General features: G+C 53.8%; 2 protein-coding genes across 3 annotated transcripts; both read right to left on the reverse strand.

Annotated features, from left to right (window-relative positions):
- Window positions 1–41: 41 nt before the first annotated feature.
- Window positions 42–11,394, reverse strand: Tmem132a (transmembrane protein 132A). 2 transcript variants are annotated; one of them, XM_090347587.1, is made up of 11 exons: window positions 11,183–11,394; window positions 8,099–8,313; window positions 7,656–7,874; window positions 6,639–6,970; window positions 5,662–5,811; window positions 4,920–5,115; window positions 4,702–4,845; window positions 3,415–3,617; window positions 2,381–2,657; window positions 1,780–1,971; window positions 42–1,367 (listed from the first exon to the last, which is right to left on the reverse strand). In XM_090347587.1, exons 1-11 carry the CDS (start codon window positions 11,271–11,273, stop codon window positions 324–326), a joined length of 3,063 nt encoding a protein of 1,020 aa, XP_090203713.1. In that variant the 5' UTR covers window positions 11,274–11,394; the 3' UTR covers window positions 42–323. The 2 variants fall into 2 exon arrangements, with proteins under 2 accessions (XP_090203713.1, XP_090203712.1); XM_090347586.1 differs by having other exon boundaries at window positions 4,920–5,118.
- A 1,875-nt stretch (window positions 11,395–13,269) lies between these two features.
- On the reverse strand, window positions 13,270–23,827 carry Tmem109 (transmembrane protein 109). Its single transcript, XM_090347590.1, has 4 exons — window positions 23,706–23,827; window positions 15,939–16,183; window positions 14,673–14,775; window positions 13,270–13,939 (listed from the first exon to the last, which is right to left on the reverse strand). The coding sequence occupies exons 2-4, from the start codon at window positions 16,173–16,175 to the stop codon at window positions 13,551–13,553; spliced, it is 729 nt and encodes a 242-aa protein (XP_090203716.1). The 5' UTR covers window positions 16,176–16,183; window positions 23,706–23,827; the 3' UTR covers window positions 13,270–13,550.
- Window positions 23,828–25,212: the final 1,385 nt, after the last annotated feature.

Below are 25,212 nucleotides of genomic sequence, written 5' to 3' on the forward strand. Positions count from 1 at the left end.
CTCCACCTGGACAGACAAGCAGCAGAACAGTCCCAGCAGTGTTGACTTCCTTCTTGGTTTATTTTTGTACCCGACATTAGGATAGAGTGGATTCCCATAAATAAGCGACATAAGCTCTTCCTCACGATCTTGGACCATGACCGGGGCGAGGCAGAGGTGGGGATAGGAAGGGAATTGCTTTGGGAGAAGACCAGGCAGGGGGTCTGGATCAACAAGCACCAAAAGTGGAGCATGAAGGGCCAGGTTGGGGGAGGCTCAGCCGAACCCTCCCCACCCACCCCTGCCGCCCCTGGCCGGTGAACAGCCATGCAGGATCGGATGGGTCAGGAGCTGCCCCGGATCCTCTCCATGTAGTTACGAAGGTCCTCGGGGTCCTTCAAGCCCATGTCCTCGCACACCCAGCGGATGTCCTCCTCACCTGCCACCAGGATGGACTGCACAGCCGGGGCCCCCACGGGCTCCTCAGGTGGCTGGGTTGGTGGCGCTGGTGCAAATGTCACAAACTCTACACGCTTCCGACGCCCCCCAGCTTCCTTCCGGGCCAGGGTGCTGGAGGAGCCGGGAGCGTCCCCGGGAGGGTCCCCGGGAGGGTTGGAGACTGAAGTGGGGGTCTCCCCTCCTGCTCCGTTTTCACAGGGGCAGCCCCCCTCCCCCTTGGGCAGGCCAGGGGGCCGCCGGTCCAGCTGGCGGCTCAGTTCCTCCTGGTCAGTGCCCAGCCAGACCCAGTTGTGGGGCTGGGGCGAGGTTGGGTCCGCAGAGCTGTCCGGGGGCTCTTTACGCTGATAGCGTAGCACGAAGACCACACCATTAACCAGGAAAATCAGGATAGCCAGACAGAAAATGCCCAGCAGGGCATACATGCCCAGCTCTAGATCGGTGACACGTTGAGGGGCAGGCACCATCTCTTCCTCTTCTTCCTCCTCCTCCTCTCTGGCCTCTGTCTCCTCCTTTCTGATCTTTTCCTCTGCTTGTTCAAATTTGCCTCTCACCCCCACACTGCCCCCGACCTGCCGTCTGCCCCCAATGCTGGCCTCTGTGGCCAGTGAACTCAAGGCAGGACTGGATGGGAGGGCGGGGACTGGGGTGGGGGCAGGAGGGAGACCCAGCCAGGCAGTGCCTGAAGCCAGGGGCACACGGTGGCGGCCACGGCGGCAGGGCTCGGGTGGGTACAGAGAGACTTGTAAGGGCAGTCCCTCGGCACTGGCCCCACTCACCAGTACCCCAAGCTGGGCACCCTGCTCCTTGGCGGGCAGGACAGCAGTGGGCCCCTCGGCTGAGACGGTCAGGCCCAGATCACTTCGATCATAGAGCTCGGCTGGAGCCAAGGTGTGGTCAGAGAAGGACAGCCATAAGGAGAGGGCCACCTCCTGCAGGGCACATAGACACAGGCAAGAGACACGCGAGGGCACGAAAGCATGCACACACAGTTCACTCCCACAGAGACAGGCCACACGGAGGAAAGATCAGAGAGAAGACAGAGACACAGGCAGACAAACACAGGGAGAAGAGGGGACGTGTGTCAATCACCTGTCTGCCACTCAACTTTTGGGGGGGGAAGGGGAGGGTATGGGTCTGACTGTACCCTGGGGGTCGTCAGATAGAGCTATCTAACCAGCCTTCCACTCCCACACTCTAGCCACCTCACAGGGGAATCCATAGTCCTTCTGAAAACCCTATGGTAAAAGGGTTCCAGGCACCAGGGCCCTCTTGCAGTTCTCCTCTACCATGGGTCCCTACGGAAAGGGGTACCACTCCCCATCCCCTGTCCCCCACCATCACCTGCTTCGGGGCGGGAAGGGCTGGCTGTGCCCAGCATGTGGCTGTCACCTCCCCAGGGTGGGCAGTGCCCCGGCTCAGGGCCAGTGAGATGCCCATCACAGGTTGTGCCCGGAGCTCCAGCACAGACACCTTGTCATCTGTCACCGCCAGTGCCTGCTCCCCCAGAATGGAGCCAGAAAGTGGAGATCGCACCTGAAGGCAGGGAGGAGGGGAGGTGGGGGTATGGGTGGGTTGGGCTTGGATCTGGACAGGTCAAGGTGCCATCTTAAGGGGCTCCTGCTCTCACTCAGCATCTCCGTTAGCCCCCTTCCTCCATACCCCAACCCCATCTATATACACATCTCAGCTCCAATCCTGAGTCTAGGGGACCCCTCCTTCCTACCAGCAAGACCTGACTCCCACCCCCCCAACAGACACCCCAGCTCTTCTTTCCTAGAGGACTCCCCCATTACACAACCCACTGTCCTCACCCAATCCCGCCTCCTCTCCCAGGACCCGTCCTCTCTGCTGGCCACACCTGTCTGTGACCATTCTGGGGACACCTACACTCTTGGGGGGAAAGAAGGCTGCTCTGTAGCATGCTGTGCTCCGTGGGGCTCACCTCTATGGAGGTGACACCAGGCTCCCGGCCCACCAGGGTGTGTCCTCCCTCCAGCGAGGCCACCCGCGGGTCCTGCACGCGGGCCTGGGGCGCCACGAGGTGGGTCACATCCAACAGCCAATCAGGGCCGAGTAGGTGAGTGAGGCGGCGGCCACCATCCAAGGGGTGGGCCACGAAGGGCGCCAGGAAGCGCACGCCTGCACGCTGGTACTGCAGGCGGCAGCTGCGGGAGCGCTGCTCTACCTCCTCAGGGACCCCAGCCTCGTGTTCTGAGGCCCTGCACAGAAGGAGTAGAGGCCAGGGTGTGGGGTTCAGGCCCTGCCCACTGGAAGGACACACCCCCAGGCTCCAGCTCCTGTCCAGCCTCCTGTCAGGAGGCGCCCAGCAGGGCAGGAGTGGCTCTGGCCTGTAATCCTAGCTACTCAGGAAGCTGGGATCTCAGGATCTAGGTTGGGAGTCAGCCCGGGCAAGCAGAGAAACTGAGAGACTCTTATCTCCAGCAAAAAAAGATGGAAGTGGATGTGTGCACTCAAATGCAAGCCCCTGTGTACACACACACACACACACACTTCTGATGGTGTGTCTCCTGCCAGTCAGCGTCTAAAATCTACTGAGGTCTTCCTACTGGCCTCTGAAGACTTCTGGGGTGGCGGAGGATTCCTTCCAGAGGCTCAGGCCCCTCTCCTCCATTCCAGGGAGCCTCCATCTCCTCACCCCATTGTATTTCAGAGCATAGCCTGCCTTCTCAGGGACTGAGTCTATAGAAGGGGTGGAAGACAACAAGCAAAAAGAATGGAAGTCTAACAGGTGTGCAAGTAGGGGGGATGGGAGAAGTGGTGAGATGGGAAAGGGGGATGAGGTGAGGAGCGTGGGGGTGGGGGGCCTGAGGGGGAAAGGGTAGGAGGAAGAATCAGGAGCTGCAGACCTCTAGCAGTGTTTCAGCTCCTAGCCTGGGTCCACGGCTATGTCCCTAGTGCCCTTGGTCGCAGAGGGCCTTTGCCAAGGCTTGCCAGCTCCCACAGGCCTGCACTTACCCTTCAGTAGGGCCAGGGACCCTCCAGCCTCGGATCTGCTCCAGGGTGCTGTCGGTCAGCTCAATGCGCAGGGGCAGCATCGGGGCCCACACGGTCATGCGCAGTGAGGCCCGGAGCCGGCGCCACCAGAAGTCCACTCGCACTCCCCTGGCGCCCCGGGTCTCCTTACCAGCCACAAACACGGCATTGCAGGCCTCAGACACCTGCGGGAGGGCAGGAGGGAGGAGGTAGGCTGAGACACAGGCGGCAGGCGTGTGTCACAAGGGGCTATAAGCAGGGCTGAGGCCCCTGACTCAGGCCTGGAATCCTGAAATCTGAGAATCAAGGTGTGAAGCCAGTCCAGGGGAAAACAAATCCTTGAGATCTGATCTCCAATTAACTGGCAAAAAAAATAATGAAATGAAAGCTGAAAGTGTGGGTGAATGCCATCCATGAGCAAAAAAGCCAAGCAAGAGTTGTGAGGTCTTCCCGGTGGGTGGCTCATGCCTGTCATCCCAGCTACTCAAGAGGCGGAGATCTGAGGATCAAGGTTCAAAGCCAGCCCAGGCACAAAAGGACCTGAGACTCTTATCTCCAATTAACCTCTAGAAAATGGGAAGTGGGGCTTGGCTCAAGGGTAGGTCTCCTTAGTAGGAGAGTGCCTGCCCAGCACACATGAAGACCCAGGTTTGATTTCTCAGTTACCACATACATAGAAAAAGCTGGAAGTGGTACTGTGGCCCAAGTGGTAGAGCTCTAGCCTTGAGAAAGCCCAAGGACAGTGCTCAGGCCCTGAGTTCAAGCCAGGACTGGCAAAAAAAAAAAAAAAAGTGTGGATACTGGAACTTGAATTCAGGGCCTCATATTCTTCTTTAGCTTTTTTACTCAAGGGTGGGACTCTACTGGTGGGGCCATAGCTCTACTTTGACCTTTTGGTGACAAGAGTCTCCCAGACTTTTCTGCCAAGACTGGTTTTGAACCTTGATCCTCATATCTCAGCTGTCTGAGTGGCTAGGATTACAGGTGTGAGCCACTGCTGCCTTGGGGCTCATATTTCCTGATGCCGCGTGCATGCTGTTGCCCTCCCAGCTCAGCTCATTTGCTAAGAAAGTGCTCAAGGCTGGGGTGACACGGCTCCCACTTGACCACTGAGAGCAGAAGTTAGGGCAAAAGTTGAAGTCATGGTGCTGCCCTGAGGTTCTGGGGCGAGAAGCTGCTCTCTTGGGGACCTGTGGTAGAAGGAGAGCTGTGAATGCGTGACTGCACACCCAAATGCATGTGACCCGGACACCAGTGCCTGCCACTCACCTGCAGGACCTGCGTGTTGGCTGACTCGCAGCCCACATGCTCCGTCACTTCCTCCAGAGCCCCCCCAGCATCCACGGTGACAAGGCGCACGGGGACACGTCGAGGCACCCCAGTCAGGGGTGCTGTGTTCACCAGCTCCTCGGCCTGGGGATGGAGAAGTCGCTCAACACCAGGCCCTGGGGCTCCCGTGCAAGCCAGGCACACACAGAAGTCCTTACCTTAGCCAGGGGCACAAGGGCTCTTATGTCCCGCTCAGACACTAGGATTTCCCACACCATTTTGTCCTTCTCAGCTTCAGGGGCCTGGCCTGGGTATTCCAGCTGCCAAGTGACAGGTCGAGTGACGGCCACACCTCCGCCAGTGCCATTCTCTACCATGAAATCCACCCACAGGAACTCGGACAGTTCAAGGGGACTGCTGGCCCAAAGAGAGAGGAACAGAGTGTTTGCTAGCAGCTAGGGACTTTTTGTCACTAGCAGGCGCAGGCCTCGCAATTCTCCCCATTATAATGGTGAGGAAGCAGAGGAGCCAAGTTATGAGTGCACACAGTAAAAGTGAGCTGAGCCCTAAAGCCAGGCATCCTGACTCTTACTCAGTCTCGGCCTCTCTTAAGATCTACAGAGCCTGTATTCCTAGCTACTCAGGAGGCTAAGATCTGAAGATCCTGGTCCAAAACAGCCTGGGGTAGCGGTAGGGGGAGGGATTTTTGAGATTCTTATCTCCAATGAATTACCAGAAAACTGGATGTGGCTCAAAGTGGTACAGCAGTAGCCCTGAGCAAAGGAGCTCAGGGACAGTCCTGAGTTCAAGCTCCACTTGCTGGAGGGAGGGAGTGAGGGAGGGAAATGGTCTACAGAGCCATTTAACCACCTCCCAGGATGCTTGCTTGGCTCCCTGGCCTTCTTGTTTTTTTCTTGGGCCTCCAAATCTTCTCACTTGTCTTCTCTTTTCTCCACCCACCTGGAATCCGGTTCTGTGTGCCCTGCACGGTGACAGGTGATCAGGGTGGTGTGGTGTTTCGAGCCCTTGAAACGGTCCAGCTTGGCAGTCCAGAGGGTGGGCTGGGCTGGGCGGGCAGCTGTTACATGCAGCCCTTTCTTCACCTTGATCCTGGGCAGGGGTTATAGGTTCGGGTTGTCAAAGGAAGGGCTGAACGGAGGACTGGAATCCAAAGGGCGCATCAGCCTCCTGTCTGACTTCCTGGGATCTGGTGTGAGTCTCCTCCCATCCCTCCCAGAATCACCTTGCCTCACAAAGGTCATACCATACTGCCTTTCCACCACTAAAGACCACCACGATGCCCTGCTGTCTTGGGCTGGCATGAGTCTCTCCAGGCCCTGATCCAGCCACATCTGGGGCTGAGACATTTTTTTCCGTGCACTCTATGCTTCACCCTTACCAAAAATTCTTCCCACAGAAACAGACTGTGACTTCATCTTTCTCCATCTGTCCTGCTTCTCTGCTGACCCCGGATGTTACCGATCACTCAGACACTGTTTCTTTTAGGCATTTCCCTTATTCTGCCCCACTAGCTCAACCATCCCATGGCATGGCAAACTTTCACCAGAGCCCCCCAGGCCTTTTGATCACTTGATTCCTTTCCATCTAGCTCTCTTCTACCCTTTTCTGGGGGCCTCTTGGTGTGAAACCACCTTGAATGGGACTGGAGAGATATTCCAGTCTCTGTGGCAGTTTTAGGCGCATGCTTTCCAGGTTCTGGGCCCTCCTATTTCTTCTTCTTGAAACAAGCCAGACTCTCATTGGCTCTCAGGGAGATGCCAGGTAGCCAGGAGATATCTGACTTCTGGACTATGCCTATCACCCATCCCAGGATCCCACAACCTTGTTCCTAGTCAGGGTATGGTGGTTTCACGTTTTGCTGAGTTAAGTCCCCACTCATCTTGCTTCATTCTTATCCCCAGGGACCCAGTGCCCACCTCAGGGTCAGGAGGCTGGCAGTGAAGTTGTGCCGAAGCAAGAGGGTGGCACTGAAAAGCTGGCCAGGCCGCACTGGCACGTCAGGCGCCCGCAGGGTCACAGCATCATCCAGAGGTACCTCTTGGTACTGTGGGGGGTCCGCTGAATGTAGCTCCACGCTGCCCACAGGGAGGGCCTGCTCCCCGGGCTCTTCCTCTCCACCAGGGCCACAGCCCCTGGGACCCTCGGCTGCAGGCTCCAGCGTGTAGGCCAGCTCGGCCCGTGTGGTGGAGCCTTGGGAAAACCAATGTGAGGGGAACTCCAGCTCCACCACGCAGGCGCCCAGGGACGGCTGTGAAGATGAGGTTTGTAGTTGGCTCAGGGCTGGGTGAGGGGAGAAACCCTCTCTATACCAGGGACCCCAAGCTAGAGCGGTGCGCAAAAACAGTTCAGGGATGCAGCCCAAGTGACATGACGGGCTAGTGATCCGTTAGGGCCAGACACCAAGTCTCCATCTCAGAACACATCTCAGACTAGTCTCATTGGAGCTAGTCTCAGACAAGTCCCAGCACCTTGCTCTGATCAGGTCCCCACAACCGCCCTGCCTACAACTCAGATTTCTTCTCAAAGCACTAAAACCTGAAAAATAGCATTCTCCATTATATTCCTACGCCAGGCTTCCAAAGAATGGGGATAGAAACGATTCACGCAACACTAGCAATATCAGTGATTGCTCTGCTAAAAGCAATTCTTATATTCACCTCATTTATTCCTTCGTCGGCCCCATAGAAGTTGGGAATTGTTATTACCCCATCTTACAAATGAGTCCCAGACAGACTATTTGCCCAAAGTCACACACAATGAACCAAACATCTTAACGGGCCCTATTTAATCCTTTCTCAGGACTGACGGTGAATGAAGCCAGAAGGGATTCAGGTGGTTTGCAACCCCAGGTTTCCAGGAGTACTGAACCCCTTCTTTCCTCTCCTCCTTGCGACAACTGCTGGCTGGCACAGCAGTACAGCTAGCCTACTCACCTGGAAGCGGCAGGCTTGGTGGGCAGTGCCTGCAGGATGAGTGGCATGCAGCCAGGCACAGGGCAGGCTACCAGGCCCCGGAGGCCAATCCTGTCCTTTGAGGTGAAACAGGACGCGAGCATGGGGCTCCGCTGGCGTCACAGCTGCTTCCACTGAAACAGCCCGCACGTCCCATGGTACCGGCCGTTGGTGGGGCTCAGTGACACGGGGAGGAACCACCTGGAAGAATGAGAATGCCAAACAAAAGCAGAGGCACACTGGGAAAGGAGGCCCGAGAAGGTCTGGGAAGAGGGACGTCTAAGCCCAACCTAGCAGGACAGAACCTTTATGGGCCTCAGTTTCCCTCAGTGTGGAAAACAAGGAACACAACAGAGGTTAATGAAAGCCCTTGAGCCCCACACCTGTTGGATCTTGGGTTCTGAGTCCTGTGTGCCCCTCCTTACCTGCTGGGTGGCAAAAGGTGGGTAGGAGGCCCGAAGAAGAGGCTGGGCCCTGGGCCAGGGCTGCAGGAGCAGAAAGGTCTCAGATCGGGAACTCAGAGAAGAGTTGGCAGGTGGGTAGTGGCCTACCCGCTGTACACGAAAATGTTCAGGGGTATCTAGGAGTTCCAGGGCCACTGGCAGGTAGATGGGGGCCTGGTGGGCCTGGTCACAGTTCACTGGAGAGGAATAAAGGGTGGAGATGCCTGGGCACCAGGGCTCATGCCTGTAATCTTAGTTATCCAGGAGCCTGAGATCTGAGCATCAAGTTCCAAGATAGCCCAGGCAGGAAAGTCTATGAGACTCTTATCTCCAATTAACCAGCCAAAAGCCAGAAGTAGAGGTATTGCTCAAGTGGGAGAGCCCCAGACTTGAGTGAAAGGCTAAGCGAGACTGCAAAGCCCTGAGTTCAAGCACAAAAAAAAAAAAATAGAAAAAGAAAAGAAAAGAAGTAGAGATGGAGAGATGGTAGTGGCAGATAGTGAAGAAAGAATTGTACTGTAAATATCCTATCCCCCCAGAAAGTAGGGGAGCCTCCCCATTTCATAGATGAGGTAACACATAAAGAACCCTACACAGGTAGCCTATAACAAAGCGATGGCAGCTTTCCAGTCATCACCTCTACCCTGCACAGGCCTTACCTTCTTCCCTCTAACACAGCTTTCAATGTCTCTCCCTGACTCCTACCTACTGCTGGCTTGTCTCCAATATTAGGGCATTTGGTGGGGCAGGGCAGGGGGGTTGTTCATGATTCTCCACTCATAGTATCTGCAGTTTTTACAAAAAGGTTAGAGATGAGCTTTATAGAAGCAGCAACTATCTGGCCCTGGGCCCTTGGCAGGACTTGATTGGACAATGTTCCCCCACCCCACCATTGCCATGACAACCCACATTATCCCTCCAAGCTACCTCCTTCCCTGTACCAAGTGGGTACCCAAGTGCAGCAGTGGTGCTGGGGGTGGAGGGGTTCAGAGAGGTCTGTGATGTACCCTGTTGGTGAGAACCACAAGCCTGGGGAGATAAATTATTCAATCACAAATGGACAAAGGATCACTAAGATCACATTGGTTTGAACCATTATAATGATTAACAATAACCATACAGGCTCTGCTTTAGACATTTCACTTATATCACTTGTGGTTTCATAACTCTGAGACTCAGGTTCTAGTACAATGAACCCCATTTTGTGGATTTATAAAATGAGGTTCAGGGACCTTCCTGTAGTCACACAACTGGAGTGATGGAGCTGGGAGTCCAGCTGAGGCACTGACCATTAGATTACCCTGCCTCTCCTTCCACATCTATTTCTCCACCTCAGAATGCAGCAGCATGCCCTGGAGCCTTCACTCCTGGACTGAACTTCCCCTCTTCTACCTGGTGGTACCTCCTTCCTCTTTTTGGATCAAGAGTAAATGCTGCACCGGCTGGGAGTTTGACCTAGTGGTAGTGTGCTTGCCTAGCATGCACGAAGACCTGGGTTCCATTCCTCGGTACCACATATATAGAAAAAAGCCAGAAGTGGTGCTGAGGCTCAAGTGGTAGAGCTCTAGCCTTGAGAAAGCCCAAGGACAGTGCTCAGACCCTGAGCTCAAGCCCCAGGATTTCCCACCCCCCATCCAAAAAAAAAGAGTAAATGCTGCCTCCTCAAGGAAAGCCTTCTTGATTTTTCACCCTCCCACCCGTCCCTCTGCTGATCTTCCTCGCCCTCTCTCTTCTGGAGCCAGGGTCTCACAGTGTTAATCAGGAAGGTCACCAGATCCTGGGTTCAAAGATCTTCCTACCCCAGGCCCTCTAGTAGGTAGGACCACAGAGGTGCTCCACACTGCTTTTGTGGCTTCTGAATTCACCAACCTAAAAGCCTGCCTCGCTCATCCTGAACTGCCCCCCTCATCCTGAACTGCCCCCAAACTGGGAAATCCCCCCCTGGAGAAGCTCCCAGGGACTTAACATCCACGCTCTACTCAATGAAAGACCGGTTGATGGTCGATATTCTGGGATGACCCTCCACCTGTAGAGCTGGCATGAATCACTGAGTGACCTGTGGACAGGGGACGGCCGCGGCAAGTCTGGAAATGGGATTGATGCTGTTGCATAATGGATGTAGTAACAAGGCTTCCCTTATCCCTGTGGAAGGGGCCATAAAGGGCTCCCCCTGGATCCCTCAGGCTGGGAGCAGGTGGCTGAAAGCAGCCTGAGCCAGCTCCCCCCTCAGCCTGGGGCGAGGGGGGCTTGGTTTCAGCCTCATTTCTGGCCTTTCCCATTAAGGAGCATGTGTACAAGATGTCCCCAAGGACCTGATCACTATTGCCCCCTGGGATGGCTCCTGGACTCCAGTCCACCACCTACTCCACCGCTTCCCTAATTACAAGATGCTCACTAACCAAACTCCCACGGACTTCCAGCACCAGCTCAGCTCCCTCTGTGCGGGGAAGGAGAGTGGGGAGGGCCTGGCCACCTCCGACTCCTCTGTGGCATCCTTCGCCCCAGTCCATCCCAGTCACCCCCCCCCCACCTCCAGGCACAGGGGAGCCCCTATCTCTTCCTTACCCTACCCAGTGCCAGGTAACCTCTCCAGAGCTAGAGATGCAATAACGGGGTTATCCCTGAAGACTCCAGGTTCGGAAAGTGATCGTGGGCAAGGTGGGGGGAGGCTGCACATCGCGCAGGACCCTGGCTAAGGGGTCCTGAAAGGTGGGGAGGTCCAGCTCCCCAAATCTGAGACTAGAAGCAGCGGAGAGGCTGGTGCGCCCGGAGCGGGGTGGCGGGGTTAGAGGTCCGGGCTGGAGGGAACTCTGGCAGCCGGAGTGGGGACGGGGGCGGGTGAGGAAGAGCCAGGACCGCCCCCCGCCCCCGGCCAGGCCAGCCACGAGTCAGGAAGGAGCCCACGAGGCGGGCGACCAGAGCCCGGCGCCCGGAGGCAGGACGTCCCCGGGTCCCGGCGCGCGCGCCTCCCGGCCACCACGCTCCGGTCGGGTGCCAGCACCGGGGCGCCCGGCTCGCAGACGTCTCCCCCGCTACCCCCCGCCCCGCCCCGCCCCTCCCGCTGACCTCTCTCGACGTCCAGGGCCACCAGGGCCACCAGGAGGCAGAGCCAGGGGCCTCGGAGCCCCGCGGGGGCCGGGGCCGCGCGCGCAGCCATGGGGCGCCTCGCCTTCCCAGCGCAGGCCGGCGGCTCAGGTGGCGGCGGTCGGAGCGCGCATCCCCCGCACTCGCCGGCGCCCGCGCTCTCGGCCGGCGGAGTCCCCGCCGCTGCCGCCGCCGCTGCCCGCCCGCCCGCGGCCGCAGCTCGCAGACAATGGAGCGGGAGCGCTGGGGTGGGAGGGAGCGCGGCGCACACTCAGGCTGCCCCCTCCGCCCCGCCGGGTCCTAGTGCCCCACAGATCTGCAACCCCACAGGCGCTTCGGGGGCCCTCGGTCAGGAAGGCCACGTCCCCGGAGACTGAACCCGGACTGGACGCCACGGACGGGAGGCACGTGGCACCTTCCGTGGAGGTCCCCCTCGGAGACTGCTGGCCGTTCTACAAGGAACGGACTTTTTCAGCCTCTCCTCTCCCCCTCCCCCCACAAGCATCTCACCTGCAGAGGTATTTCACCTGAATCCGAACTAGAATTCTGGGACTTGTGGGAATAGAGCTGCAGGGGCAGGAAAGGAGAGGCCAAATGAGGCCAGATGACACCCGCCTGGGCCTGCCCTGACAGGGCCACCTCTGGGGAAGACTCCTCCAGGGGCAGGCAGCTCCGGTTTCAAGCCCAGCCCCACCCAGGAAAAGGCCCCAAGGGAGAAGGATGAGGGCTGGCCGGCTCTGGTGAGGGAGGTCTGCCCCCAGGGGGTGCTGAGAAAGGCCCAGAGCAAGTGGCCCGGGCCCAGGGAAACAGCAAATGTGTGCCCTCACAAAACAGCTGACCCCAGGTGAGAAGGAGGTGCAGGAAACCCACCCTCCACAGGAAAGAGGGCAGGCATGCCTCCTCCAGGGAACCAGCCTGGTAGCCGTCCAGCACAGCAGGGAAGGGGTACCTTCCCCCACACACCCTAGCAGCAGTGCTGGCCAGACCTGCAAGCTCTGTAATGGGGCATGTTTCCCTCCTTCCTTCACTCCACGGGTAACATGGTACCAAGTGCCTTTTCTGCCCTCTTCCTCCTCACAGCGTCAGTGCGCCCCTAGTGGAGAAGTCAGGAGGCACAGCTATACCACAGAAAGGGGTCTGACAGCAGAGGGAGACGTTAAGGCAATCCAGACTTTTGAGTAAATACGTTTTTTAATTCAGAACATGATAATAAAATAGCGTGCACTTTATTTAAAACCAACCAAGCGCTGATAAAAATATATATCACTGCAGTCATGATTCCACATCAAACCTGAACAGTCAGAACTTCATTATCATGAGCTAGCCTGGCCTAGAGAACACGGGGGCCTCAGGGGAGGAAGAGGCCCCTGAAAGCCAGAGTCCAAGAGTGAGCAGACACTCTGGGGGTGGGGGGAAGGGGGGAGGTTAGCAGCCCTCTGTGTCCTGCAGAGCATGGACAGCAAAAGGGCCACTTTGGGCTCTCCCCAACTGCTGGGTGGCGCAAGTCAGCCACTATTCCTTGGTGGCGGCTACTGAAGCCACCCACAAGGACAGAGAGTAATCTCCCAGCTAGGCAGACAAGGCATCAAGTCCTCCAACCTCGTTCAAGGTGTCTGAAACTTCCTCAGAGCCCCAGCTGCAGGACAAGCCTACAGAGCAGCGGCTGCCTTGGGCTTTGGCTGAAGGGGAATCAGATTCTTGGAGAGACTGGACTGCTCTATTATGAACAAAGCAGTATTTCCCACATACAGTATGGCAGTGAGCCAGCAGAGCCCTCTGCTGGCTCAGAATAAGGCACTTGTAACAACAGATTTAAAGTACATTGATTCCCCACCCTACCTGCCCAGGATCCCCATTTCCTCTTCCCTAGACGCAGGCCCCACCTTGAGGGGCAACGAGGAGGACCGGCAGGCCTCCAGAGGCTGCGGTTTGGTAGGATCAGGCCTGGGAGGAAAAGGGAGTTGGAGGCGTAGCTGAGGAGCAAAATGGCAGGTGAGGTGGAGTTTGGGGTGGAAGCCAGGCAGCAGCAGGAGGGATGGGTAAGTCACAGGAGACCGGTGGCAGTGGCAGTGACGGGGTCCAAAGCAGATGCAGAAGCTGGAGCAGAGACCCCCCTCCAACCTGCCATGCTGAGACAGGCTGGAAGGGGAGTGTGGGCAGAAATCTACCTCCAGATCGCCTGCCTCAGGTGGAGGACCAGTCCCGAGCAAGGGGCAAGGCAGGGACAAAGGTACTGAAGGTTCAGACACAGGGCAAGGGAAGGGCAGGGGGCTGCAAGGAGGGCTGTTCAGCCCAGAAACAGCTCAGCTCTTTGGTATGGTGAAGGTGATGGCATTTGGGGACATCCTTGTCACTCTTCTTCCACATTCCGGGAGGCCTTGGCTCGCCTTTGCCGCCAGCGCAGCTCCTCTACCTGACGCTCCAGCCCTCGCACTTTGGCTTCCAGTTGCGCCCCAGAGGCCCGGGAACCGGTGAGCCGGCTCAGCAAGGCGTAGAGAGTTAGCAGGGCCAGGAGTAGCAAGGCCCGGGTGGAAGGGTCTGGCACTGACCTCACCAGGGCCACAAAGCCTGCCAGGAAGATGACGAGCTTCAGACCTCCCAGGATCCGCCCCAGCAAGGTCAAGATCAAGCCAAGGAGCAGAGACAACAGCCAATAGGTGACCAGGGCCCCTGCTCCCCACAGCAGGAAGGTCTGGACTTGGCTAGGACTGAGCTTCAGGCCCTGGGTGAGGTGGTCACCTAGAAGAGAGAATGAGAGTCAGCAACCTGAAGAAGTGGAGAAGGCACAGAGGAGTAAGAACCAGAGAAGCGGGGGAGGCCAGCCTTTCTCCAAGTCCCCATAGCACCAAGAGCTGTGGGTTTGAGCTAGGCACAAGTGGCTCACCCCTGTAATCCTATCTACTTAGGAGGCTGAGATCTGAGGATCACATTTCAAAGCCAGCCTGGTCAGATAAATCCATGAGAATCTGATCTCCAATTAAACAGTAAAAATCCAGAAGTGGCTCAAGTGGTACAATACCAGCCTTGAGCAAATGCCAGGTAAGAGTTTGAGGCCCTAAGTTCAAACTCTACTACTGGCGTGTGCATGCAGACGCATGTGACACACACATGCGCACACACACACACTACACACAGGTTTGAATCTCAGCTTGCTCTGTGGAGCCCTAGGCATCTAGTTGGCATCCAGGGATAAAGAAATGGAACTGAGTTCCATTTACTAACAGTCATTCTTCCATTAAAGAAACAGGACTCAGCTCCATTTATTAACAGACTAATTCTTCCTGTCTCACTGAGCTATGAAGATGTTTGGCTGTGCCTAACACAAATAGACACCAGGGAGTGGGGGGAGGAGAAGACAAGCTGTTTTTACATCACACTTCCAGGAACTTTTGGGGAGTGTCAGCTAGACTCCCAACAAAGGTAGACTCCCACCCACAGGAGAGGACAGGCAAGCCAGTTCTCTGCCACTCACCATCCAGGCCCAAGGCATTCAGCAGTTGTGCGGAGATCCCAGACAGTGCAAAGCAGGCCACAGAGATGGCGGAAGAGACAGCCCACATCACCTGAGACAGGCTCTACGGAGAGAGAATTGGGAAGGATTAAATGAGGCTGTTCTTCTCCTCGTCTGGTCACCAGAGCCCAGAGGAAGCCTGCAGGGAAGGTCTAACCTGTTTCTCAGCCAGCAGTGATAGGCCTGGGTTAAAGTCAGGGACCTTACTTCCCCGTCCACTTTCCAGACCAGGGCCACTTCCTCCTAACCTAGAAATCAGGATGTGTGGGAGGTGGGATGTTCCTCGGGGATGCTGTGCAGTTAATAGGGGGTGCACTTCTGTGTGACAGGAGGGGGGTTATCCATCCCGTTAGTCATCACCCCTGGAGTCCTCAAGCTCCCAGCAAAGCCTGGAAGTATGTGCCAAGAACTCCATAAAAGTCAGAGGCTCCAATGATAAAGGCGTTCACTGTGGTACTATGGTGGGATGTTGTAAATGATTACATCTGCCCTTCAGTGTTGGGAGCCAGAGTAGAATCAAATTGTACCTTGATTTGCATCAGACCATGGCTTTATTGTCTTATTGTTTTATGGCCTTATTCTGTTTAAATTACCTGAGATTTACCATATGAATGTAACAGCTGGAAGTTCCCTGGTTTCAAGAAGGGATATAAGCTGGAGTTGACAATAAACGGGGCAGTCTTTACTTGGGCTGCAGACATCCCGGACCCGGTGTGTCTGTCTCTCTTCTATTTTTTCCTAGTCCTTGCCCCCTATTTCAGGAACCCCAATCTGCGAACCCTGGTTTGCTGCCGGCTGGCCCCAGCACTTCAGAACCACCAATCCATAACGCACAGGAAGGATGGGCCCCATACTCAGGACATCACTGGCTAGAAGAGATGATCCTGCCATAAGTCTCTACCAACCCTACCCGAATGCTACAGATGAAACCTTGACTTAGGGCCCCGTGTTACCAGTTTAAGGCTGCCAGGTTTCCATCAAAGTCAGACTCTAGTCCCGCAAGGACAACTCATTTCCAGCCTTTGGCCACAGCCAGGGGAAGACAGAGATGGAGCTAAAAGGCTCTCACATGGGAAAGCAAGATGTCCGTAGTCTTCACCTTTAGTGGAATTTGGGGCTCTAGGCACCAGGCTTATGACACAGAGAGGATGTGGTGGCCTTAGCAATGACTTTTCTTTTGTCTTCCCTATGTGCAGGGCCAGCCACAGTAAGAGCAACCGTCCTTACCTCTGAAACCAAGTGCATGGTCTCAGGCCCCAGCCAGGTATCCAGTGTCCCCCGCAGAGATCGGCCAATCTGGGTCAGAAGGTCAGCTGAGGCCTCTCTTTTCTGCTGGCCTGGTGGGGTAAAGTCTCGATGGGACTGAGATGATACTGAGTGCAGAAGGACAAGGGCCACGAGGACCATCGGGATGGCTCTGAACAGATGCTTGCTGCATGGTGGACAGTTGCCGGAACCTGCCATGACTGGATCTGCCAGGAAAGAGGCACAGGGGAAACTGTGGGTGGGATCTGACAGACAGCCATTCCTGGCTGATGTGCCATCATCTTCCTTCAGCCCTGTGCCTAGCAAACACTCTAGCTAAACTCAGCAAATGCCCTCCTAGACCAAGCTGCTTGCTAAGGAAAAACTGGGACTTGCAATTGAAGCTGGGTTCTACTATCAGATTCACAAGTTCCTTTTCTGCTTTCTTTCTCACTTCATGTTAATAAGCAGAAAATGCTTCATTATTCAATGATTCGGGGTAGCCAAGAAAACTTCTTTCCCATGCTAGGTGCTGGAGGCTCACGCCCACAATCCCAGTTACTCAACAGGCTGAGATCTGAGGATTATAGTTCAAAGCCAACCTGGACAGAAATGTGTGGGAGACTCTGATCTTTAAGTAAGCACTAAAAGCCAGTGCTGTGGCTCAAGTACATCAGCCTTGAGCAAAGAAGCCAAGCAAGAGTTCAAGCCCCTGTATTGGCAAAAATAAAAATAATAAAAATTTATTCCAGTTGTATAAACCTGAAGGCTTATCTCTATGTCATAGGTGTCATGGGGCATAAAAGAATTTTAAGAGTCTAAGGCTTCATCCCCCCCCCAAAGTTTCTAATCTCCTTAAGATAAAATATACAAAGCACCTTTAAAATAGCACACTAAGAAGATTATCATTGTGCAATAAAGTAAAGCAAAGGGCTTGGTTAAGTGCTCGAACAAGGATTACATTTGTGTCACTGGCTCTGCAGGACCATTACACGAAGTGCCTGTTCTCTTCCTGGCCTCTCTTGGGGACGGATAAGAAGAAAGTGGGAGTCTGAAGTTAAGCATTTGTGCAAGGTGATTAGGCTAAGAAAGGCCAGGATATGAACTCCAGATCCTATACTTGTTGAGAGGCAGAGTATATAGAGGCTCTCAACCAGGGTGGCTTGATGTAACCACCTGCAAACATCATGTCTGTCCCCAAGCACACAGGTTCTACTGGGCATGAGCTTGGGGCCTTAGCACTGTCTCAGCTGTTTTGCTCAAGGCTGGAGCTCAACTACTTTGAACAACTGCTCTACTTCCAGTTTTTGGAGGGTTTTTTTGGTTGGTTAATTGGAGATAGAGTCCCATGGACTTTCCTTCCCCAGGCTGGCTTTGAACTGTGGTCCTCAGATCTTAGCTCCTGAGTAGCTAGAATTATGGGCATGAGCTCATAAGGGACTACATAATAGTTCAACTAATAGAATGTATATGCTGATATGATGTCAGCTAAAGAAAAAGTCACATACCCTGAATGAGAAGACCTCACTGAACACATTGCCTGTTGCCCCTCACACACCTCCCCTCCCTGTAAAGTCCCTTTCCTGTATCTTGACTGAGCTCCCTCCCCTAAGATGGATCTGGAAGGACAATCATCCCTCCATCTTCTCAGGGTCAGCCTTTGGCTGAACCTGATTTCCTGTCCGGCATCTCTATCTAGTAGTGTCCTTCAGGCAGATTTGAGTCCAGTAACAACTTCAGATGCCAGTCCTCGCTTGTATTATCTGTGCTTCTGACACACTGGGTAGACAATAAGACTCCCTTCTCAGGTTTGGTTACAATGATGAGCACTAGATGTGAAGCTAGATAGGACAAGGTGGAGGGTGGGGCAAAGCGTTTCCATGGCTACTACCCTCCAGGAGCCTCCATGTGTTCAAGGATCATGAAGCTCCCCAAACCCCATTCTTCCTCAAGTTTCATCCTGTAGGCACAACCCTCCAAACTACTGCTGGTGATTCACTCAATCCTCTGCCCTACCTCCCCAGAGGACTGACACTTCTGCCTCTCTGGGGAATAGCCCCTCATCCTGTGGTTATATAAGGAATCTTTCAACAGCAGAATGGCCTCATTACACTTAAACTCCAGTGCATTTGAAAGAACTTGTTATAAATAACAACAAAGTAAGAAAACAAAAGCCAACTCTATCTTTTACCTTCGGCTTCTGAAGTTGTTGCAGGCAGCTATGCCAAAAAGCCAAACATTTTTAGCAAAAGGCATTCTAATTGCTCTATTGACTTGGGACATGGCAAGGGCTACAGGAGCTCTGAGTCAGGAAGTATGGATGAAACCAAAATGCTGTATCTATAATATACAACTTCTTGTGTCACAACCTGGCTTCAAATAGGCAAAGGCTTGAAGAACAGCCTTAACAAAAAAACATAATGAATTAAAAAGCTGGTGCTGGTGGCTCAGAGAGCTGATGTAATCCTAGCTACTCAGGAGACTGAGATCTAGAGGTTCAAAGTTCAAAGCTGACCCAGGCAGGAAAATGATCTCCAATTATCTCCAGCAAAAAGCCAGTAGAACTGTGGTAGAGAGCTATCCTTGAGCAAAAATGCTCAGGAGGGGCCGGGAGTTTGGCCTAGTGGTTAAAGTGCTTGCCTAGCATGCACAAAGACCCAGGTTCGATTCCTCGGTGCCACATACATAGAAAAAAGCCAGAAGTGGTGCTGAGGCTCAAGTGGTAGAGCTCTAGCCTTGAGAAAGTCCAAGGACAGTGCTCAGGCCCTGAGCTCAAGGCCAGGACTGGCAAAAATAAAAATAAAAATAAAAAATAAAAAATAAATTTAAAAAAAATGCTCAGGAATAATGCCCAGCATTGAGTTCAAATTGCAATACTGGTATGGGAGCACAGGTGCGTGCACACACGCACCAGTACACACATAGAGCTAACATGTTTCTGGTCTTGCCATGAACTGGTTATCTTGCACAACTATCTGTTAGACAGGGTTGGCTATTGTTTTCCAAAGGGGAAAAATGGAGGAAGGATCCATCTTTGGCCTCTTCACATGCAACCACTCTACTATGCCATCTCTTACTTTAGACTTAGAAGTGGCTTAGAAAGTCATACAACAGGCCAGGAGTTTAGCCTGTGGTAGAATGCTTTCCTAACATGCACAAAAGGCCTGGGTTCCGTTTCTCAGAACCACATACATAGAAAAAGCCAGAAGTGGTGCTGTGGATCAAGTGGTAGAGCTCTAGTCTTGAGAAAGCCCAAGGAGGAGTGCTCAGGCCCTGAGCTCAAGCCCCAGGACTGGCAAAAAAAAATAAAAAAATTAAGTCATAACACAAGGGGGGCAAGAGCATAGCTTAGTGGTAGAGTGCTGGCCTAGCATGCACAAAGCCCTAGGTTTGATTTCTCGGTACCACATACACAGAAAAAGCCAGAAGTGACACTGTGGCTCAAGTGGCAGAGAGCTAGCCTTGAGCAAAATGTGTCCAAGGACAGTGCCCAGGCCCTGAGTTCAAGCCCCAGGATTGGCAGAAGAAGAGGAAGAGGAAGAAGAGGAAGAAGAAGGAGGAGGAGGAGGAGGAGGAGGAGGAGGAGGAGGAGGAGGAGGAGGAGAAAGAAAGAAAGAAAGAAAGAAAGAAAGAAAGAAAGAAAGAAAGAAAGAAAGAAAGAGAGTCATATAACAAATAACAAGCTGTGCACCAGTGGCTTACGCCTGTAATTCTAGCTACTCAGGAGTCTGATACTGAGGATCCTGGTTCAAAGCCAGCCTGGGCAAGAAAGTCTGTGAGACTCTCATCTCCAGTTAATCACCAGAAAACCAGAAATGGGACTGTGGCTCAAAGTAGTAGAGTGCTAGCCTTGAGCAAAATAACTCAAGGACAGTGCCCAGGCCTGGAGTTGAAGCCCCATGACTCTCAAAAAAAAAACAAAATGTCCCAAGAGATTATTCATAAGCTAAAAGAAACTTGGAATGCATCAGTCTTCTCTTAGTGAATTACAGATGAAAATTCACCTACGCGCTTTTGTGTTCAGGGCTCTGAGCTCCTCTGTAACACAATGCCATGGACAAGCTAAGGCCTGACAAGTTACCGACTTGGTGCTGCAGCTGAAGATCAGCCAAGAAAAATATTTGCAGGTCTACCTTTGGCTTGTCACCACGCTAGTGCACTGTCTACACTGCCCCACACATCCCCTGCTCTGAAGGTCTACAAGGCACCTGCAGCTCCAGGAGTTCCAATGATTCAGACCTGGTGATCCGAGGCTAAGTAACTCGACTTAGAAAGCCACTTGTGCCAAGATAGAGGAGCCAGATGTTTGAATCTGGCCTTGTAGCCTGGCTTTCTACAACATTTTCAGAGAGAGAGAGAGAGGTATTTTTCAAATACACCTGAGTTTATGTTGCAGTTACCAAGACACTGGGAACTGGCCCAAAATTGGCAGCCATCTGGTTAAAGGAGAGGAAAAAGGATGGGAAAGAGAAGGAAAAAAACAACAAAAACAGAAAAACAACTATGAGGTACCTTCTGGCCTAGAAATGCCTACCCAAAGCCCCAGCCCGCGCCTGTAGCGTCAGGCAGGGTTGCCAAACATAATTGTGTGCCACAGCCTCTGGCTGGGAAAGCCTTCTATTCTTCTTGGCACAAATAAAGAACCAGGTGGTCCCTGCCTGCCAGGGTAGAAAGGAAGCAAGCCCAGGTCTGTCCCTGAGCTATCTGGGTCATCTTACAGACTTCAAGAGTGGCTATCTTGGGTTGGATCCTATATCCAAGGACCTCCAGCTGCAGGAATCAGATATCGTCTCCCTCCCTTCCCCACCCCCCAAAAAAGGTCAGGGTGATCAGAGCCAGCCTCTACCTCAACTGGCCATCTGTCCCAAACTAAGGACCTAGAAGTAAACTCCCCATAGTGAGGCCAACACCCCTGGAGATAGGATGGTATGGTGCTGGGTCCTAGTGCCTGACTTTAACTGGGAAGAAGAGAGGAGCAGCCCAGGTCAGGAAAAGCAGCATGAGAAATGAATCAGTCACTACACCAGTTAGCTCTGAACAGTCTACTCTAGGTTCCTGCTAGATTTGGTTTCTGGCACATTTCAGAAGGCCACTGGCTAGGGCAGTGTTGGCGCACGCGTGTGTGTTTATAGTGCTAGGGATATTTGAGCATGCTATACAAGCATTCTATTATTGAGCTACTTCTACAGTACTTTCAATACTTTTTGTGTGTGTGTGAGTATATATGCCAGCACTGGGGCTTAGAGCGCTATCCCTGAGCTTTTTTACTCAAGGCTGTCACTGGAGCCACAGCTCCACTTCCAGCTTTTCTGTAGTTAACTGAGGATGAGAGTCTCACCTCATGGACTTTCCTGCCAGCGTTGGCTTCATACCTCGACTTTCAGATCTGAACAGATATGCAGGGATGAGCCACTGGTGTTCGTTTCAAATACTTTTATTTATTTATTTATTTATTTTATTTTTTGCCAGTCCTGGGCTTGAGCTCAGGGCCTGAGCACTGTCCTTGGACTTTCTCAAGGCTAGAGCTCTACCACTTGAGCCTCAGCACCACTTCCGACTTTTTTCTATGTATGTGGTACCGAGGAATCTAACCCGGGTCTTCATGCATGCTAGGCAAGCACTTTAACCACTAGGCCAAACTCCCGGCCCCTCATTTCAAATACTTTTAATAAGAAAGATGCCATGCTGGTTGTTGTTGTTGTTCAAGGCTAGCACTCTACTGCTTGAACCATGGCTCTAGCACTCTACTGCTTGAACCATGGCTCCACTTCCAACTTTTCTAGTGGTTAACTGGATTTTCCCTGCATAGGCTGGCTTTGAACTGTGATCCTCAGATCTCAGTCTCCAGAACAACTAGGATTATAGGTATGAAGTACCTATAATTTAAGTTCATACAAGTTCCTCATTTTACTCCAAAAAAAAAAGATGACTTAAGAGAGGCCAAGTTACTCCCAATATCATACCACAGAACTGGAACTCTATTCCAGAACCCAAGAACTCAGTCGTGCCCTTTTGCCTGCCTCACCCACACACTGCCTAGGTAAGACAGGCTCTTCACCCACAGGAATTTGAAGTCCTACCAAAATCTCAACAAGCTATAGAATCCTGAGGAGACCACACATCAGATGATCCATCTGCTGGGCTTCCAAATGCTGATTCTCTACCAGTCAGCCAAAGTTGGGCAAGACCTGTCACTCCCACTCAGACAGCTGTAACCCCAGCTTAGGCTGGGGTAAGAGAAGCCAGCTTGCTGGAGAAACTTTTACTTATGGCATGCTAAGGAGGTGTTATATGTTCAACTGTGGTTTGCTCTGTAAGGGAAGGGAGGAGCCAGCCACACAAACCTCTGTCAATGTTCCTTCCTCTTTTCTCTCCTTTCATGCTATGAATCACTACAGGGCAGAAAGGGCAGCTGATAGGTGCCCTCTGTTGGCCCCAACTATCCCATCACTACTCATTGCTGTACCTATCCCAAGCTGCTCAACTCTGTCCGTCCATCAGAATTCCCTGCACAGCCTGTTAAACAAGGATGTCTACCGCACCCAGACTCTCCCACAGATCTAGCATGCCAGCATGGCCTTTTGTTTAAAAAGCTCCCCAGAGATTTCCAGTGCTAAGCAGGCAGCTGCTGCAAAGGACCTTGAATGCAAGGCAAAGTGGTCAGAGGTGGTTGGGTCCATGTTCTAGTGTCTCATGGTGTTCAAAGGACCTTTGACTTCCATCACAGACTCCATTCTGCCACAAGCAAGAAGCTATCCCTTGATACCTGTTACTTAATCTGGTTTAGCCTCCTTACACGGAAAATCCAGTTGGCACTGGGTTCAAAGCTGTTGCAAAGAGTTAAGATGTTTCTGCAAACAACACTTTGCAGACATCCACAGAGTTTCGTTGTAGCACATGAATGTGCAGCGACACCACTCACTACATTGTAACACGGTCTAGCTGTTTATCTGTCCACCTCCCAGCTGCACTGGGAATCCCTTTCTCCGACTCGACATCTAGGTTCTTGGAATGTCCATCCCCTAGCACAGACCGATGAGGAACAAACACTTGTTAGATGTCTATTAGTGGGCTGCCAAGAGGCCACGAAGGCAAAAAAACACCGATAGTTATTGTGTATTTTTCACATACAATGGCCACCGGAGAACCACTGCTGGGTGCCAGAAAGATCCTCAGTGACCACAGAGGCGCCTCCACGGGGGAGAATGAAGTCACCGTCCTGGCGGTGCGAGGCAGTCCCCCGCGAAGCCCGACAGCAGCTGCCCAGCAACTGCTCGGGGGGCAGGGAGCGCGCGGAGGGGCGGCTCCGCGGGCCGGGCCTGGGGACACGGCGTGACATGTGCTATTTCCAACGCGGCGTCCCCTGCCAAGGGCTGCTCGGTGGCGGCGTCGCCGGCGTGGGACGTGGCCTCGGCTCGGGAGTTCAGGGAACGCCGACGGCGGGGGAAGGTGGGCCCGGGAGGGGACGGGGGGATCCGCAATGCCCAGCTCCGACGCCCCTCCCTCCCGACCCGAGCCCCCCGCTCCTAGGTCACCTAGCGACAGCGCCCCCGACTGCAAAGCCAGGAGGCTCCCCGGGTGCGGGTTAGCTTCGACGGCCGACCCCCGCCTCCCTCCCTCCTTCTCTCCCTCCCTCCCCAGTCAGGCTGGCAGGCCGACTCGCGGCTCCCCTCCGGGCCTGCCTGCGGAGAGCTGTCGCCTCCCCGTCCTGCGTGTGGCCTCCCAGCCCCGACCCCGGCGCGTGCTCACCGTCCCTCCTCCGGCCACCGCTATCTTCTCACGTGCGACTGGTCTCTAACACGCCACCAGAGCCGCGCCTGAACTCCCGGGCGTTGGTGGACGGTCTGCGCGTGCGCAGGTTTGGACGGAGCCAGGACGGCCTCCCTGGGGAGTCTGCGGCGGGCGGGCGCCGTAGCGCATGCGTACAACGCAAGATTTCGAGGAGTCCGGACGGCCTCTTTGGCGGGAGAGGGGAGGGGGGGGCCGGGGGCGAGTTGGCGCATGCGCCCTGCGCACCTCCCCCCCCTCCAGATTCACCATGCTGGCTCTGAGTTTTTCCCTCCAGAAGAATGGGATCCGGTGTTGCAGCTGGAAGTCTCGGGCAGGAAAAGGAGAGGCACACAGTGGTTCTACCCGGGCTGTAGAGCTAGTGTCGACTTGCTTTCCGACGTCTGCTAACGCTGGGCTGTGTAGGGCAAGTGCTCCAGCCACGGGGCATCATGGGAAATGTAGTCCTCACGCCTGGGGGTTTGAACACGTTGTTTTCGCGCTCAAAAGCAGGAAAGGTGGCGGTCAGGGATGCTGCAGGCGGCTCCGCTCCGAACCTGAGCCCAGGAATCAGCCCCCACACCCCGCTGCTGCTGCCTTTCTTCCTGGGCCTCAGTTTCTTGACTTGGGAGAGCTGTAGGAGACCACAGGTATCACCTCAGCCCGAGGCTGCGATCTGAGGAGCTCAGCTTGAAGACTTTCTCCCTAGTGAACCAGCAAAAAGCTGTAGAGGTGGGGCGTGAAGTGATGGCTCTGAGTTCAAGTCCCAGGACACACACACGGAGTAGCATTTCATTACCAGTTTGGAAATTTCAAGAAGTTAATGAGTGCCATCAGATTCCAAAGTGTCGGATTGTTTTCTTAGTCTTACCGCATGTGTGCCTGGGATGGCCCGTAGTTACTTGCTTTTCTTCTTCTTCTTTTTTCTTTTGCCAGGCCTAGGGCTTGAACTCAGATCCTGAGCACTGGCCTTGTGTTTTCTCAAGGCGAGTACTCTACCACTTGAGTCTCAGCACCACTTCCAGCTTTTTCCATGTGTGTGGTACCCAGGAGTAGAGCCCTGTCTCTGTGAGTGCTAGGCACGCACTCTTACAGCGAGGCCACACTCCGGCCCAGAGAGGCTTTCTTCAGCATGGGGTCTGGTAGAATCCTGGATCTCCATTCCCCAGCTTTCCAGCAGCCACTTGGCATTATCTTGGGATACGCTTTCTGATTTAAATTTCAGTTTACTTCTAGGTGGTAGAAACAATGTCAGACATTTCACAGGTTCCTGGTTTTTAGGTTATAACGATCATCTAGAAGTTTTTCATAGACTTAAAAGGAAGGGATTGGTTCATCTAACCCCTCAGTGTCAGTTACTTTTTTTTTTTTTTTTTTTTGCCAGTCCTGGGCTTGAGCTCAGGGCCTGAGCACTGTCCTCAAAACTTTCTCAAAATTAGTGCTCTACCACTTGAGCCTCAGCACCACTTTGGCTTTTTTCTATGTATAT

The sequence above is a fragment of the Megascapheus bottae genome, chromosome 16 (genome assembly GCF_031878675.1).
Source record: "Megascapheus bottae isolate mThoBot1 chromosome 16, mThoBot2.hap1, whole genome shotgun sequence".
Taxonomy (NCBI): Eukaryota; Metazoa; Chordata; class Mammalia; order Rodentia; family Geomyidae; genus Megascapheus; species Megascapheus bottae.